At 18.7% G+C, this 15,648-nt stretch overlaps 1 protein-coding gene across 1 annotated transcript; it reads left to right on the top strand. All coding sequences in view use genetic code 6, as the record gives it.

The window, feature by feature from the left end:
• Nucleotides 1-991: 991 nt before the first annotated feature.
• On the top strand, nt 992-15,407 carry TTHERM_000735291 (translation initiation factor eIF-5A family protein; the record flags this gene model as incomplete). Its single annotated transcript, XM_012796389.1, has 48 exons — nt 992-1,030; nt 1,088-1,137; nt 1,324-1,413; nt 1,474-1,560; nt 1,772-1,849; nt 1,903-1,992; nt 2,112-2,201; nt 2,297-2,386; nt 2,470-2,562; nt 2,688-2,777; nt 2,928-3,017; nt 3,130-3,219; nt 3,352-3,441; nt 3,564-3,653; nt 3,787-3,876; nt 4,000-4,089; nt 4,222-4,311; nt 4,434-4,523; nt 4,780-4,869; nt 5,003-5,092; nt 5,208-5,297; nt 5,432-5,521; nt 5,644-5,733; nt 5,868-5,957; nt 6,079-6,168; nt 6,303-6,392; nt 6,514-6,603; nt 6,731-6,820; nt 6,935-7,024; nt 7,134-7,223; nt 7,345-7,434; nt 7,568-7,657; nt 9,424-9,513; nt 9,765-9,854; nt 10,129-10,218; nt 10,488-10,577; nt 10,895-10,984; nt 11,267-11,356; nt 11,698-11,787; nt 12,048-12,137; nt 12,528-12,617; nt 12,881-12,970; nt 13,240-13,329; nt 13,896-13,985; nt 14,238-14,327; nt 14,620-14,709; nt 15,001-15,090; nt 15,311-15,407. The coding sequence occupies 48 exons, from the start codon at nt 992-994 to the stop codon at nt 15,405-15,407; spliced, it is 4,224 nt and encodes a 1,407-aa protein (XP_012651843.1).
• Between the last annotated feature and the right edge of the window lie 241 nt (nt 15,408-15,648).

The raw sequence follows: 15,648 nt of genomic DNA, 5'->3' as shown, positions 1-15,648 counted from the left end.
TCTAACTTACATAGTTATTTTTTTAATCAGAGTAAATTTTCATTTATTATTTTCTAAAAATAATTATTTTAAGGTTTTTAGGATGTTTATTAAAATATTTTTAATTTTTAAGTAATAATAATAAGTTTCTAAAATCTAGCCAAATAATCAATTGTAAAAATATAAAGTTATTGTAATTTGTTTTTATTGTTTAAAATAGATAATTAAAGTCACAACTTTTTATTTTTTTTAAAATAAATTTAAATTGAAAAGAAAATTGATTAGAGATGTAAAAACAGAAGACAAAAGATTAGCTTTGAAAATAAAAAGATTAGTTAAATTAATTGTAGATTGAATTAACTAACTTCAATTAAAAATTAAATATTAATTATTAATATAATAGTATGTATATATAACAAAAAAAATAGGATACAAAAGTTGTAAAATAATTTTTTTTTATCTTTTAATTTTGATTTTCTTAAAAACAATTATTGAAAATCATAATTTAATTATCACTAAAAGAAATAATAAAAAAAATTAATATTCTTTATTGAATAAAATATTTCTTCTTTATCTACTATTCTACATTTGCAAAAAAATAACTATATAAGCATCCCTCATTTATTTTTTGTCATCAGCGCAATATCAGCATATTAGATTCATTTTTAAACTAATATTTTTAAATTTATTTTTATTATATCTACCTTCTATTATCCATATATTTATATATTTTTATATATCAGTATATTTTAATAATAAAAATTAATTAAGCCTCTAAAATATAGAAAATTGTAATTTTATGCTAGTTTAATTACAGTATTTAAGATATATATCTTTATGAAAAGAGAAAAAATAAGGAGACTGATTTATTGATATTTTTTATAAAGGTAGAAATAAAATAAGAATATTTAAAAAGATAATTAAAAGTTCTTTTATTAATAAAAATTATTAATTTCTGGTAAAATTAATTAATTAATAATCTAAGAAATAAATGGAAAATAAAATTAAAAAAATGGAGTAATAGGATAATTGCTTTTATAATCTGGAAGATGTATCCATAATTATTAGTTTTATTTATCATTATAAAATTTTTTTTTTAAATAAAAAGTTAATGAAATCTAACTTGAAAGCTCTAACTCATATTGACTTACAGTTAAAGTAAGAAATACATATATATTTATATATTAATATTTAATCATAAATAAATATTTAAAAACAATATTTCTTTAATAAAAATAATTATTTATTTAAAAACTTTTTTTAATTTTTATAAATTTTAAAATTCATTCATTCATTTATTTATTCTAAAATTAAATTTTTTTGTTATTATTTAAAAATAAATAGAAATTTTACTCTTAGTAATGAATAAGTTACTTAGCTTAAATCTTCTTTAGTATAATGTGAAAAATTAGAATCTTTGATATTAAATCTTAAGTAATCATTTAACTTTTCTATCTTAAATATAATGATTTACTATATCAATTTAATATGTAGTAAAGAAAATATTTCAGATGATTAGATAAGTTAAATATTCGCTAAATATCCTTTCTTAAAGATCTATATTGAAACTAATAATATGAGGTAAACATATTTTGTATGTTAATAAGAGTATAAAACAGCTAAAAAATTGTTTTATAAATAATAATATTATCTTATAATATATTTATTTATTTCTATCATTTATAAAAAGCTGAAAGTTTGAATCTTTGTTGTTAAATTAATTTCTATCATATTGTTAATTTAACAATTTAAAAAAAATTAAAATAACTTTAATTATATTTTATTTAAAAAGCAATGATTAAATATATGCCCAAATTTTGTCTTTCCGAAGTATCTTTAACTTACAAATTGAAGCTTGTAAAGAACCTATGTAAAATAAAACTTTTGATATTTATTTAATTGATTTATTTTTTAATTTGAAAGATTAAATAAGATTTAAGCTTAAGGAAATATTCTATTAGAAGAAACTATGAGCAATCTCACTAATCTCAAAAGTTTACAGCTAAATTTAGAGTATCCTTTATTTAATTTATTTATTTTTATATAATTAAGTTCATCTATCTAAACTCATTAAAATTTATGGTTATTTGTACTAAATTATTTTAAATAATATTTTAAATATATTATAAAAGTGGAAATTAGATTGAAGATGGAGGTGCAGTTTAGATTTGTAAAGTATTAAATAGATGCAAAACACTTAATAACTTAAATTTGTAGCTTTGGTAATTCTATAATAACTATATTAAATATATTTAGTTATATTTATTGTATTCTTTAATACATAAATAAATTATTTATAAAAAAATTTTTTGGAAAGGAAAAATAAAATGGGTGATAGTTAGATAGAGAGTATTGCTGAAGGTATTAAATGTTGTGCTAATCTGGCAACTTTAACTATAAACGCATCGTAAATTTTATTGATTATCTGTTCTAAATTCAAAAATTCTTTTTCAATATAATGTTATATTTAATTGTAAAATTTTTAAAAAGTGCAAATTTATTTGGAAAAGAAGGTGCATTTTCAATTAGTAAGGCATTAGATAGTTGTTGTAGAATTTTGACCCATCTAGATATTAACCTCTCGTAATTAATTTTAATTTTTTTTAAGTATAAACATAAATGAATTGTACAATTTAATAAATATTTTTATCTATTTATTCCGTTAACAATTTTTAAGTTGATATAAATGCTTTTTTATATTTTATAAGCTAAAATGAAATTGAAGATGAAGGAGTATCTGCTATTTGTATTGCACTATGTAGATGTAAACTACTTATGAATCTAAAATTTGAGCTTTGGTAATTTTGAATTTTCATTTTTTGAAAATTTAAAAAAATTTTAGCATCTTTTATATTTTTAGTGTTTAAAAAGTTTTAAATTAATCAATTATTTAATTATTTGATGATAATTTTTTTTATTTACAAGCATATTATTTTCTATAATAAAAGTAATATTTAAATTGGAAATGAAGGAGCATATTCGTTTGAAAAAGTATTAAGTAGCTGCAAGTCACTTATTAATTTAAAATTTTCGCTTAGGTAATTTTAATTTTATGATTTTGATAATTTAAAAAACTTAATTAAATTTTATTTTTGAGATTAGATTGAAGTAATTAATTAATTAATAATTTTATTTATTTTGTTTGAAAAGGGAAAATAAAATAGGTGATAAAGGAGCATAAAATATTGGATTAGGCTTGAGTAACTGCACTTAACTTACGAATTTAGTATTTGATATATCGTAAATCTATTTTATTAATATTTACTTTTGAAAAAATTATATGAATTGTTTTTATTGAAAATCAAGAAAACAAAATTAGTATTTATAAAATGTCAAAAATTTTTAATTTAACTTGATTTTCATTTATAAAAGTAATAATTAAATTGGGGATTATGGAGCTTCTAGTATCGGTAGAGCACTTGGTAACTGCAAATTCCTAACTAATCTCAACTTTTAGATTTGGTAACATTGATTCTTTATTGATTTATAAAAAATTTAAAAGTTTTTAATTATTTTATCTATTTTGATTTAAATTTCGTACGAAATTTGAATAGTTTCTGAATAAATTTATTTTATTTGAAAAGGGGTAATAAAATCGGTGATGAAGGAGGATAAAATATTGGATTAGGCTTGAAAAACTGCACTTAACTTACGAATTTAAAATTTGGCATATCGTAAATCTATTTTATTTATTATTTGCTTTTGAAAAAAATTACATAAATGCTATTTATTTAAAATCAAGTATACAAAAATAACATTTATAAAGCTCAAAAATTTTTAATTAAACATGATTTTCATTTATAAAAGTAATAATTAAATTGGGGATGATGGAGCTTCTAGTATAGGTAGAGCACTTGGTAATTGCAAATTCCTAATTAATCTCGAATTTTCGATTGAGTAACATTTATTTTATATTGATTTATAAACAATTTAAAAGTTTTTAAAATATTTTATCTATTTTGATTTAAATTTCGTAGGAAATTTGAATAGTTAATTATTAAATTTATTTTGTTTGAAAAGTGAAAATAAAATTGGTGATAAAGGAGCATAAAATATTGGATTTGGCTTAAAAAACTGCACTTCACTTACAAATTTAACATTTGGCATTTCGTAAATCTATTATTTATTATTTACTTTTGAAAAAAATTATATGAATGATTTTTATTTAAATTCAAGTTTACAAAATTAGTATTTATTAAATGTATATAATTTTTAATTAAACTTGATTTTCATTTACAAAAGTAATAATTAAATTGGGGATGAAGGAGCTTCTAGCATCGGTAGAGCACTTGGTAACTGCAAATTCCTAACTAATTTCAACTTTTAGATTTGGTAACATTGATTCTTTATTGATTTATAAAAAATTTAAAAGTTTTTAATTATTTTATCTATTTTGATTTAAATTTCGTACGAAATTTGAATAGTTTCTGAATAAATTTATTTTATTTGAAAAGGGATAATAAAATCGGTGATGAAGGAGCATAAAATATTGGATTAGGCTTGAGTAACTGCACCTAACTTACAAATTTAGACTTTGGCATATCGTAAATATATTTTATTTATTATTTACTTTTGAAAAAAATTACATGAATGCTATTTATTTAAAATTAAGTATTCAAAAATAATATTTATAAAAGGTCAAAATTTTTAATTAAATATGATTTTCATTTATAAATGTAATAATTAAATTGGTGATTTTATATTGATTTATAAACAATTTAAAAGTTTTTAAATATTTTATCTATTTTTATTTAAATTTCGTAGGAAATTTGAATAGTTTAATTTATTTTGTTTGAAAAGGGATAATAAAATCGGTGATGAAGGAGCATAAAATATTGGATTAGGCTTGAGTAACTGCACTTAACTTACAAATTTAGTATTTGACATATCGTAAATCTATTTTATTAATATTTACTTTTGAAAAAAATTATATGAATTGTTTTTATTGAAAATCAAGAGAACAAAATTAGTATTTATAAAATGTCAAAAATTTTTAATTTAACTTGATTTTCATTTATAAAAGTAATAATTAAATTGGGGATGATGGAGGTTCTATTATCGGTAGAGCACTTGGTAACTGCAAATTCCTAACTAATCTCGAATTTTAGATTAGGTACCATTGATTCTTTATTGATTTATAGACAATTTAAAAGCTTTTAATTATTTTATCTATTTTGATTTAAATTTCGTAGGAAATTTGAATAGTTTAATTTATTTTGTTTGAAAAGGGATAATAAAATCGGAGATGAAGGAGCATAAAATATTGGATTAGGCTTGAGTAACTGCACTTAACTTACAAAATTAGAATTTGGCATATCGTAAATCTATTTTATTTATTATTTACCTTTGAAAAAAATTAAATGAATGCTATTATTTAAAATCAAGTATTCAAAAATAATATATTTATAAAGTGTCAAAATTTTTGATTAAATATGATTTTCATTTATAAAAGTAATAATTAAATTGGGGGTGTTGGAGCTTCTATTATCGGTAGAGCACTTAGTAACTGCAAATTCCTAACTAATTTCAAATTTTCGATTCAGTAGCATTGATTTTATATTGATTTATAAACAATTTAACATTTTTAAAATATTTTATCTATTTTGATTTAAATTTCGTAGGAAATTTGAATAGTTTATGAATAAATTTATTTTGTTTGAAAAGGGATAATAAAATCGGAGATGAAAGATCATAAAATATTGGATTAGGCTTGAGTAACTGCACTTAACTTACAAATTTAGAATTTAGCATATCGTAAATCTTTTTTATTTATTATTTACTTTTGAAAAAATTTGCATAAATGCTATTTATTTAAAATCAAGAATACAAAAATAATATTTATAAACTGTCTATAATTTTAAATTAAACATGATTTTCATTTATAAAAGTAATAATTAAATTGGGGATAATGGAGCTTCTAGTATAGGTAAAGCACTTGGTAACTGCAAATTCCTAACTAATCTCAACTTTTAGATTTGGTAACATTGATTATTTATTAATTTATAGACAAAATAAATGTTTTTAAATATTTTATCTATTTTGATTTAAATTTTGTTGGAAATTTGAATAGTTAAAGGATAAATTTATATTTTTGAAAAGGAAGAATAAAATTGGCGATGAAGGAGCATAAAATTTTGGATTAGGCTTGAGTAATTGCACCTAACTTATAAATTTACAATTTGGCATATCGTAAATCTATATTATTTATTATTTTATTTTGAAAAAATTTGCATAAATGCTATTTATTTAAAATCAAGAATACAAAAATAATATTTATAAAGTGTCTTTTATTTTTAATTAAATATGATTTTCATTTATAAAAGTAATAATTAAATTGGGGATGATGGAGCTTCTAGTATCGGTAGAGCACTTGGTAACTGCAAATTCCTAACTAATCTCAAATTTTCGATTCTGTAACATTGGTTTTATATTGATTTATAAAGAATTTAAAAGTTTTTAAATATTTTATCTATTTTTATTTAAATTTAGTGGAAATTTGAATAATTTATGAGTAAATTTATTTTGTTTGAAAAGGAATAATAAAATCGGAGATGAAGGAGCATAAAATATTGGATTAGGCTTGAGTAACTGCACTTAACTTACAAATTTAGAATTTAGCATATCGTAAATCTTTTTTATTTATTATTTACTTTTGAAAAAATTTGCATAAATGCTATTTATTTAGTTAATAAAAATAATATTTATAAACTGACTATAATTTTTAATTAATCATGATTTTCATTTATAAAAGTAAAAATTAAATTGGGGATAATGGAGCTTCTAGTATAGGTAGAGCACTTGGTAACTGCAAATTCCTAACTAATCTCAAATTTTCGATTCAGTAACATTGGTTTTATATTGATTTATAAAGAATTTAAAAGTTTTTAATTATTTTATCTATTTGATTTAAATTTCGTAGGAAATTTGAATAGTTTAATTTATTTTGTTTGAAAAGGGATAATAAAATCGGAGATGAAGGAGCATAAAATATTGGATTAGGCTTGAGTAACTGCACTTAACTTACAAATTTAGAATTTAGCATATCGTAAATCTTTTTTATTTATTATTTACTAATGCTATTTATTTAGTTAATAAAAATAATATTTATAAACTGTCTATAATTTTTAATTAATCATGATTTTCATTAATAAAAGTAAAAATTAAATTGGGGATAATGGAGCTTCTAGTATAGGTAGAGCACTTGGTAACTGCAAATTCCTAACTAATCTCAACTTTTAGATTTGGTAACATTGATTCTTTATTGATTTATAGACAAAATAAAAGTTTTTAATTAAATTATCTATTTTGATTTAAATTTCGTAGGAAATTTGAATAGTTAAAGGATAAATTTATATTTTTAATAAGGAAAAATAAAATCGGTGATGAAGGAGCATAAAATATTGGATTAGGCTTGAGTAACTGCACCTAACTTACAAATTTAGACTTTGGCATATCGTAAATATATTTTATTTATTATTTACTTTTGAAAAAAATTACATGAATGCTGTTTATTTAAATCAAGATTTCGAAAATAATATTTGTAAGGTGTCTATATATTTTAATTAAACATGATTTTAATTTATAAAAGTAACAATTAAATTGGGGATGAAGGAGCTTCTAGTATAGGTAGAGCACTTGGTAACTGCAAATTCCTAACTAATCTCGAATTTTCGATTGAGTAATATTGATTTTATATTGATTTATAAACAATTTAAAAGCTTTTAAATATATTATCTATTTTGATTTAAATTTCGTAGGAAATTTGAATAGTTAATGAATAAATTTATTTTTTTGAAAAGGGAAAATAAAATCGGTGATGAAGGAGTATAATATATAGCATAAGAATTTAATAACTTCATCTAACTTACATAGTTAATTTTTTAATCAGAGTAAATTTCATTTATTATTTTCTAAAAATAATTATTTTAAAGTTTTTAGGATGTTTATTATAATATTTTTATTAAAAAAGTAATAATGCTAAGTTTCTAAAATCCAGTCAAATAATCAATTGCAAAAATATAAAGTTATTGTAATTTGTTTTTATTGTTTAAAATTAGATAATTAAAAGCACAATATTTTAAAATTTATATTGAAAAGAAAATTGCTTGGATATGTAAAAACAGAAGACAAAAGACTAGCTTAGAAAATAAAAAGATTAGTTAAATTAATTGTAGATTGAATTAACTTCAATTAAAAATTAAATATTAATTATTAATATAATAGTACTTATATATAACAAAAAAAATAGGATACAAAAGTTGTAAAATAAATTTTTTTTATCTTTTAATTTGATTTTCCGAAAAACAATTGATTGAATATCATAATTTAATTATCACTAAAAGAAATAATAAAAACATTTAATTTATATCCTTTATTGAATAAAATACTTCTTATTTATCTACTATTCTACATTTGCAAAAAAATAACTATATAAACATCCCTCATTTATTTTTTGTCACCAGCACAATATCAGCATATTAGACTCATATTTAAACTAATATTTTTAAATTTATTTTCATTATACCTACCTTCTATTATCCATATATTTATATATTTTTATATATCAGTATATTTTAATCATATAAATTTTTTTTGAGTCAGAAAAAATTATTTAAATGTTTTTCCAAAAATCACATGTCATAAGGATACACATTATATAGATATTATTTAAAATTTTTGATTTTGTGAATTTTAATTTTAGGTAAAAAGACAAAAATAAAGCTGTTTTAAGCATATTTAGCTTATAGCTTATTTAATATATGTAATTAAGATATAGTGTATTAGTCTTTTGTAAATTAAATAGGCATTTCACTTTACTAAATAAACATTATTTTATTAAAATTACTCTATTCTTAAGTACACATTTTAAATAGAAATATAAAAATTAAAAAATGAATGCTACTCTAACTTTTTGTGATCTCTAAAAGCAAATTTATTAATTCATATTTAATACTTATTTTAATTTTGTTCTTTTTATCCAAATTAATTAAATAATATACTTCTTATTAATTAAATTTCCTTCAATAAATTGTTATTCAATATTTTTGAAAAAAAAAAAATGATATATTAGAAAAAATATTTTGATAATCTATAAAAAGTAAATATTTATTGTAATATAAATATTCTTAAAATTTATTTTTATTAATAAAAAAGTTTTTAAGCTCTTCACTTTAATTTCATTAGGCTCTCTATATTGCTTTGAGGTAAATTTAATTTGTTAATATTTTCATTATTATTAATTATTAATTTTTTTAATATTTTATTTTCAAGTCATTTAAAATATTTTTTCAAAAAGAAATTCTCAGCTTTATTCAATCCTTTTAATTTATTTAATTTTTTAAACTTAAATTTCATTTTCAAAATTTGCTTTTATTATTAATTAATTTATTATTTCATATTTTTTCCTTCTAACCAACCAATTAATTATATTCATTGCTTAAAAAGTGATAATAAATTTGGTGATGAAGCTATATAAGGCTTAAGTAATGCTTTAGCACAGTGCACTAATCTCTCAAATTTGAAACTTTAACTAAAGTAAAAATAGTTTTTCTTTTGGATTGTGATATTTTTACTAAAAAATAAAAATAAATATAAAAAATATGTTTGTTTATTTATTAGCTTTTAAAAGGATTTATTTTTATTTTCTTTTTTATTCAACTTGTACTTTTTTTATTTTTTTGTTAATTGTACTAAATTTTTGATTTTTTAGATTATTATATATTTATTCTTCATTTCTTCCTTCTAACTAGCTAATTAAAAATATTTTTTTCTTCATTATTAAAAAGTGGTAAGTAAATTGGAGATGAAGATGTATAAAGCTTAGGTTCTGCTTTAGCAAATTGCACTAATCTCTCAAATTTGACACTTTATTTTAGGTAAAAACAGTTTATTGTTTTGGTTTGGTTTGGGATATTTTTTAATAAAAAATTAATTTAAAACAAAATAAAAAACTTTTTTAATTTATTTATCAGATTTTTTTTGGATTTATTTTTAATTTTCTTTTTTTCTACATTTTTTTGGTTAATTTAACAAATCTTTTTCATTATAAACATTTGCTTTTATTATTAATTAATTCATTTTTATAATATATTTTTACTTCATTTTTTCCTTCTAACTAATTAATTGTATCTTTTCTTCAATATTAAAAAGGCTCAATCAAATTAGCTCAAATGGTGCATCATACTTAGGTTTTGCTTTAGGAAAGTGCACTAACCTCTCAAAATTGATGCTTGATCTTAGGTAAAAACAGTTTATTAATTAATATAAAAATGAATTTAAATAAAACAAACTATTTTAATTAATTTATTAAACTTTTTATTCTATTTCTGTTTTTATTTATTCTTTTTTATTATATTTCTGTCTTTGTTTTCTTTATTAATTTAACCTTTTTTCTATTTTAATATTTGCTTTTATGATTAATTCATTAATTTCTTATTAATTTATATTTTTACTTCATTTTTTCCTTCTGACTAATTTTTTAGTTGTATTTTTCTTCAATATTTAAAAAGATTCAATGATATTGGTGATGATGGTGTATCAAGCTTAGGTATTAATTTAATGAATTGCACTAATCTCTCAGATTTAACACTTGGTCTTCAGTAAAAACAGTTTATTTGTTTTGGATTGTGATTTTTAAAATAAAAAATGAATTAAAACAAAAAAGCAAACTCTTTTAATTTATTTATTGACTTTTTATTGGATTTATTATTCTTTTTCTTTTTTGTTTTATTTGTGTGTGCATTTTTTGTTTTTTGTTTGTTTTTTTATTTATTTATTTCTTTTTTTGTTAAGTTAATTAATTGTTTCACTTTTAACTTTTGCTTTTATTACTTATTAATTCATAACTTATGATGAAATATTTTTTCATTATTTTTTCCTTAAAACTAATAATTTTTTTTCTTAAATATTTAAAAAGTAACTGTAAATTTGGTGATGAAGGTGCCTCAGGCTTAGGCTCTGCTTTAGCAAAGTGCACTAATCTCTCAAATTTGATACTTGCTCTTCGGTAAAAGCAGTTTTTCTGTTTTTGATTTTTTTTATATAGAAAAATGAATTTTTAGCAAAAAACACTTTTAATTAATTAATGAACTCATATTTTTGATTAATTTTTCTTTTTTTATACTGTTTGTGTTTTTTTTCTTTCTTTTAAATTTAAGTTATTTTTTCATTTTTACTTTTGCTTTTATTTTTAATTATTTTATTTCTTATTATTTCAAAACTTTTCTTCATTTTTTCTATCAAATTTAACTAATTAATTAATTATATTTTTTCTTCAATATTTAAAAAGTTGCAATTAAATTGGTGATGAAGGTATGTCAGGCTTAGGTTCTGCTTTAGCAAATTGCACTAATCTATAGAATTTAACACTTTTACTTCAGTAAAAATAATTTATTAATTTAGTGATATTTTTTAATAAAAATGAATTTAAAACTATATAACAAACTATTTTAATAAATTTTTTAGCTATTTATTTGATTGTAAATAAAAAAATAAATAAACACCAAAAATCGTGCAAAAAAAAAATAAAACAACAATAAAATACTCGAAAATTAAAAAAAAAAGGTTTTTTTTTGACCCTATCAGCCTTAAAATCCTCCTATTATAAATTCTCTAACTAATTTTTTCGTTTTCAAAATTTACTTTTATTATTCTTTTTTTCCTTCTAACTAAACAAATAACTAACTAATTAATAATATTTTTTATTCAATATTTAATAAGTGGCAATTAAATTGATGATGAAGGGGTATTAGGCTTAGGTTCTGCTCTTGCAAATTTTACTAATCTCTCAAATTTGGAGCTTGAGCTTAGGTAAAAATAGTTTATTTGTTTTGGATTATGATATTTTTTAATAAAAAATGAATCTAAAACAATTTAACAAGCTCTTTTATTTTATTTTTTTATTAGTTTGTTACTGTATTTTTATTCTGTTTGTGTGTTTTTTTCTTTCTTTGTTACTTTAACTTTTTTTTTCATTTTGAAATTTTGCATTTAAAATTTATTAATTCATAATAAATATTTTTTCTTCTAAAAAAATTATAATAATATTTTTTTCTTCAACTTTTAAAAAGCAGCAATTATTTTGGTGATGTAGGTGCATCAGGCTTAGGTACTTCTTTAGAAAAATGCACTAATCTCTCAAATTTAACATTTTATCTAAGGTAAAAACAGTTTATTTGTTTTGGATTTTGATATTTTGAATTAAAAAATGAATTTAAAACAATAAAAAATTCTTTTAAATTTATTTATTAGCTATTTATTAGGTTTATTTTTCTATTCCTATTTTATTTTGATTTTGCTTTATTTGTTAATTTAACTACTTTTTTGATTTTAAGCTTTTGCTTTTATTATCAATTAATTAATTTGTTATTATTATTTCAATATTTTTCTTATGTTTTTTATTTTTTTGTTAATTTATTTTTTAATTTCTCAACTTTTGCTTTTATTGCTTATTAATTCATATTTTATTATTCAATATTTTTTCTTAATTTTTACCTTCTAACTTACTACTAACTTATTAATATTATTTTTTTTTTTAAATATTTAAATAGTGAAAATTAAATTGGTGCAATTGGAGCATCAGGCTTAGGTTCTAGTTTAGGCAAGTGCACAAATCTCTCAAATTTGACACTTTATCTTAGGTAAAAACAGTTTTTTTGTTTTTGAATATGATATTTTTGAATTTAAAAATGTATTTAAAACAATAAAAAACTATTTGAATTTATTTATTAGCTTTTTGTTTGATTTATTTTTATTTTCCATTTTTTCACTGTTTATTTTTACTCTTTATTTATTTCATTAAAAATTTTTGCTTTTTTTATTAGTTAATTTATTTATATTTTTTCTTCATTTTTTCCTGCTAATTTGCTAATCAATAATATTTTTATCTTCAAAATTTAAAAAGTTAAAATAAAATTGGTGATGAGGGCGCATCATCCTTATGTCATGATTTAGGAAATTGTACTAATCTCTCAGATTTGACACTCTATCTTATGTAAAAACAGTTTCTTTGTTTTAGAATGTGATATTTTTGAATATAAAATGAATTTAAAACAATACAAAACTATTTGAATTTATTTATTATCTTTTTATTTTCCATTTTTTCACTGTTTATGTTTACTTTTCTTTCTTTCTTTGTTAATTTAACTTTTTTTATCATTAAAAATATTTGTTTATATTTTTTGATAATTGATTTATATTTTTTCTTAATTTTTCCTTCTAATTTATTAATCAACAATATTTTTAAATACAAAATTTAAAAAGTAAAAATTAAATTGGTGATGAAGGCACATCATGTTTATGTAATGATTTAGGAAAGTGTACTAATCTCTCAAATTTGACGCTTTAACTTAAGTAAAAACAGTTTATTTGTTTTTGTTTAGGATATTTTTTAATAGATAATAAATTTCAAACAATTAAACAAACTTACTCTTTTAATTAATTTATTAGCTTTTTATTTAATTTATTTATTTTATTTTTATACTACTTTTGTTTTTTTATTATTTTTTAACTTAACTTCTTTTTTCATTTTAAACTTTTGCTTTTAATTTTTATTAATTCATATTTTTTCACTTAATAAATAACTGTGTTTTTGAAACTTTCATTATAGTAAAAACAGTTTATTTGTTTTGGATTGTGATATTTTTTTATATAAAAATGAATTTAAAACAAAATAACAATATCTTTTAATTTATTTATTAGTCTTTACTGGATTTATTTTTATTTTTCTGTTTTAATTTGCTTTTTTTATTTATTAATTTAACTAATTTTTTGATATTAACTTTTTTTTTTATTTATTTATTTATTTATTAATTAATTGATGTCTTATTATTTCCTATTTTTTCTTCATTTTATCCTCCAAACTAACTAACTAACTAACAAACTAATTAATATTATTTTTTTCTTCAAAATTTAAAAAGTGAAAATGTTATTGGAAATATTGGTGCATTAGGATTAGGTTCTGGTTTAGCAAAATGTACTAGTCTCTCAAAATTGGAACTTTTGCTCAGGTAAAAACAGTTTTTTTATTTTGGATTGAGATATTTTTTAACAATTTAAATAATATAATTCTTTTATTAAATTATTAGCTATTTATTTATTTTTCTTTTTCTTTTTATCCTGTGTATGTGTGTTTTTTTTTTTGTTTGATAGATAATTTAACTAATTTTTTATTTTCAACTTTTATTTTTATTATTAATTGATTCATTTTTTCCTTCTTACTAACTAATTAATAATACTTTTTTTCTTCAATATTCAAAAAGTTACAATTAAATAGGTGATGAAGGTATATTAGGTTTAAGTTTTGCTTTATCAAAGTGCAATAATCTTTCAAATTTGGCACTTAATCTTAGGTAAAATAATTTATTTGTTTTGGATTATGATATTTTATATTAAAAAATAAATTTAATAAAATTTAAAAAACTCATTTATTTAATTTATTAGTTTTTTATTAGATTTATTTTCTTTTTTCTTTTTTATTCAGCTTGTTTTTATTTTTCTTTCTTTATTAATAGAATAATTTTTTTTCTTTTTCATTTTATAATTATTTATTTATTTATTCATTTCTTATTATTTCAAATTTTTTACTTCATTTTTTTCCTACAAACTAACAAATTACCATTTTTTTTATAAATATTTAAAAAGGAAAAATTAAATTGGTGATGAAGGTATAACAGGCTTAGGTTCTGCTTTAGAAAATTACGCTAATCTCTTAAGTTTGACACTTAATCTTAAGTAAAACAGTTTGCTTGTTTTAGATTACGATATTTTTTAATTGAAAAATGAATTGATAATATAACTCTTTTGATTAATTTATTTATTAGTTCTTTATTTGATTTAATTTATTTTTTCTTTTTTATGATGTTAATATTTTTAGCCTTTCTTTGTTAATTTAACCAATTTTTGAATTTTCAACTTTTTTTAAATGTTTTATTAATTCCTTACTAATTATTATTTTATATATTTTCTTCATTTTTTCCTTCTAACTAACTTATTAATAATATTTTTTATTCATTATTTAAAAAGTGCCAATTAGATAGATGAGGAAGGAGCATAAGCCTTTGGTTCTGCTCTAGCAAATTGCACTCATCTTTCAAATTTGAAATTAGATCTTTGGTAAAATCACTTTATTTATATTAGATTGTGAAATTTTTGAATTTAAAAATGAATTTAAAACAATATAAAATACTCTTTTAATTTACTTTTTAGCTTTTTATTTGTCATATATTTCATTCATTTTATTTTTACTTTTATAATGATTTTTTTTTTTAAGTTTAAAATATAATTTTTATTTTAAAAATCTTAATTTATTTATTTACACTATTTATTTTAAAAGTATTTAAGGAATCAGCAAATTAAAATCATTGAAAGTAAAAAGCAAATATCTTAAATCCAAAAGATTAGTTGTTTTAAAAACAAAGTTCTTATTGTGATAAAAGAGTGGTTTGGTTGAAAAAGGACTAATAAATATAAAATTATTTGAATAATAGAATATAAAATGTTTATTTTTTAATATTTTGTAATGGAAAGTTTAACTTAAAAAAGAGAAGATATATAGATAAATTTATTATTTATAATTTTAAATACAAATAAATATGTTTGTAAGCTAATAAATAAATAGCATATTATATAAATGAAAATTTAAAAATTAAATTTACTTACATACATACAGAC

The sequence above is a fragment of the Tetrahymena thermophila genome, assembly GCF_000189635.1.
Source record: "Tetrahymena thermophila SB210 genomic scaffold scf_8254736, whole genome shotgun sequence".
In the NCBI taxonomy this organism is placed as follows: Eukaryota; Ciliophora; class Oligohymenophorea; order Hymenostomatida; family Tetrahymenidae; genus Tetrahymena; species Tetrahymena thermophila.
Note: the sequence above shows the minus strand (reverse complement) of the source record. Positions and strands in the feature narration are given on the sequence as shown.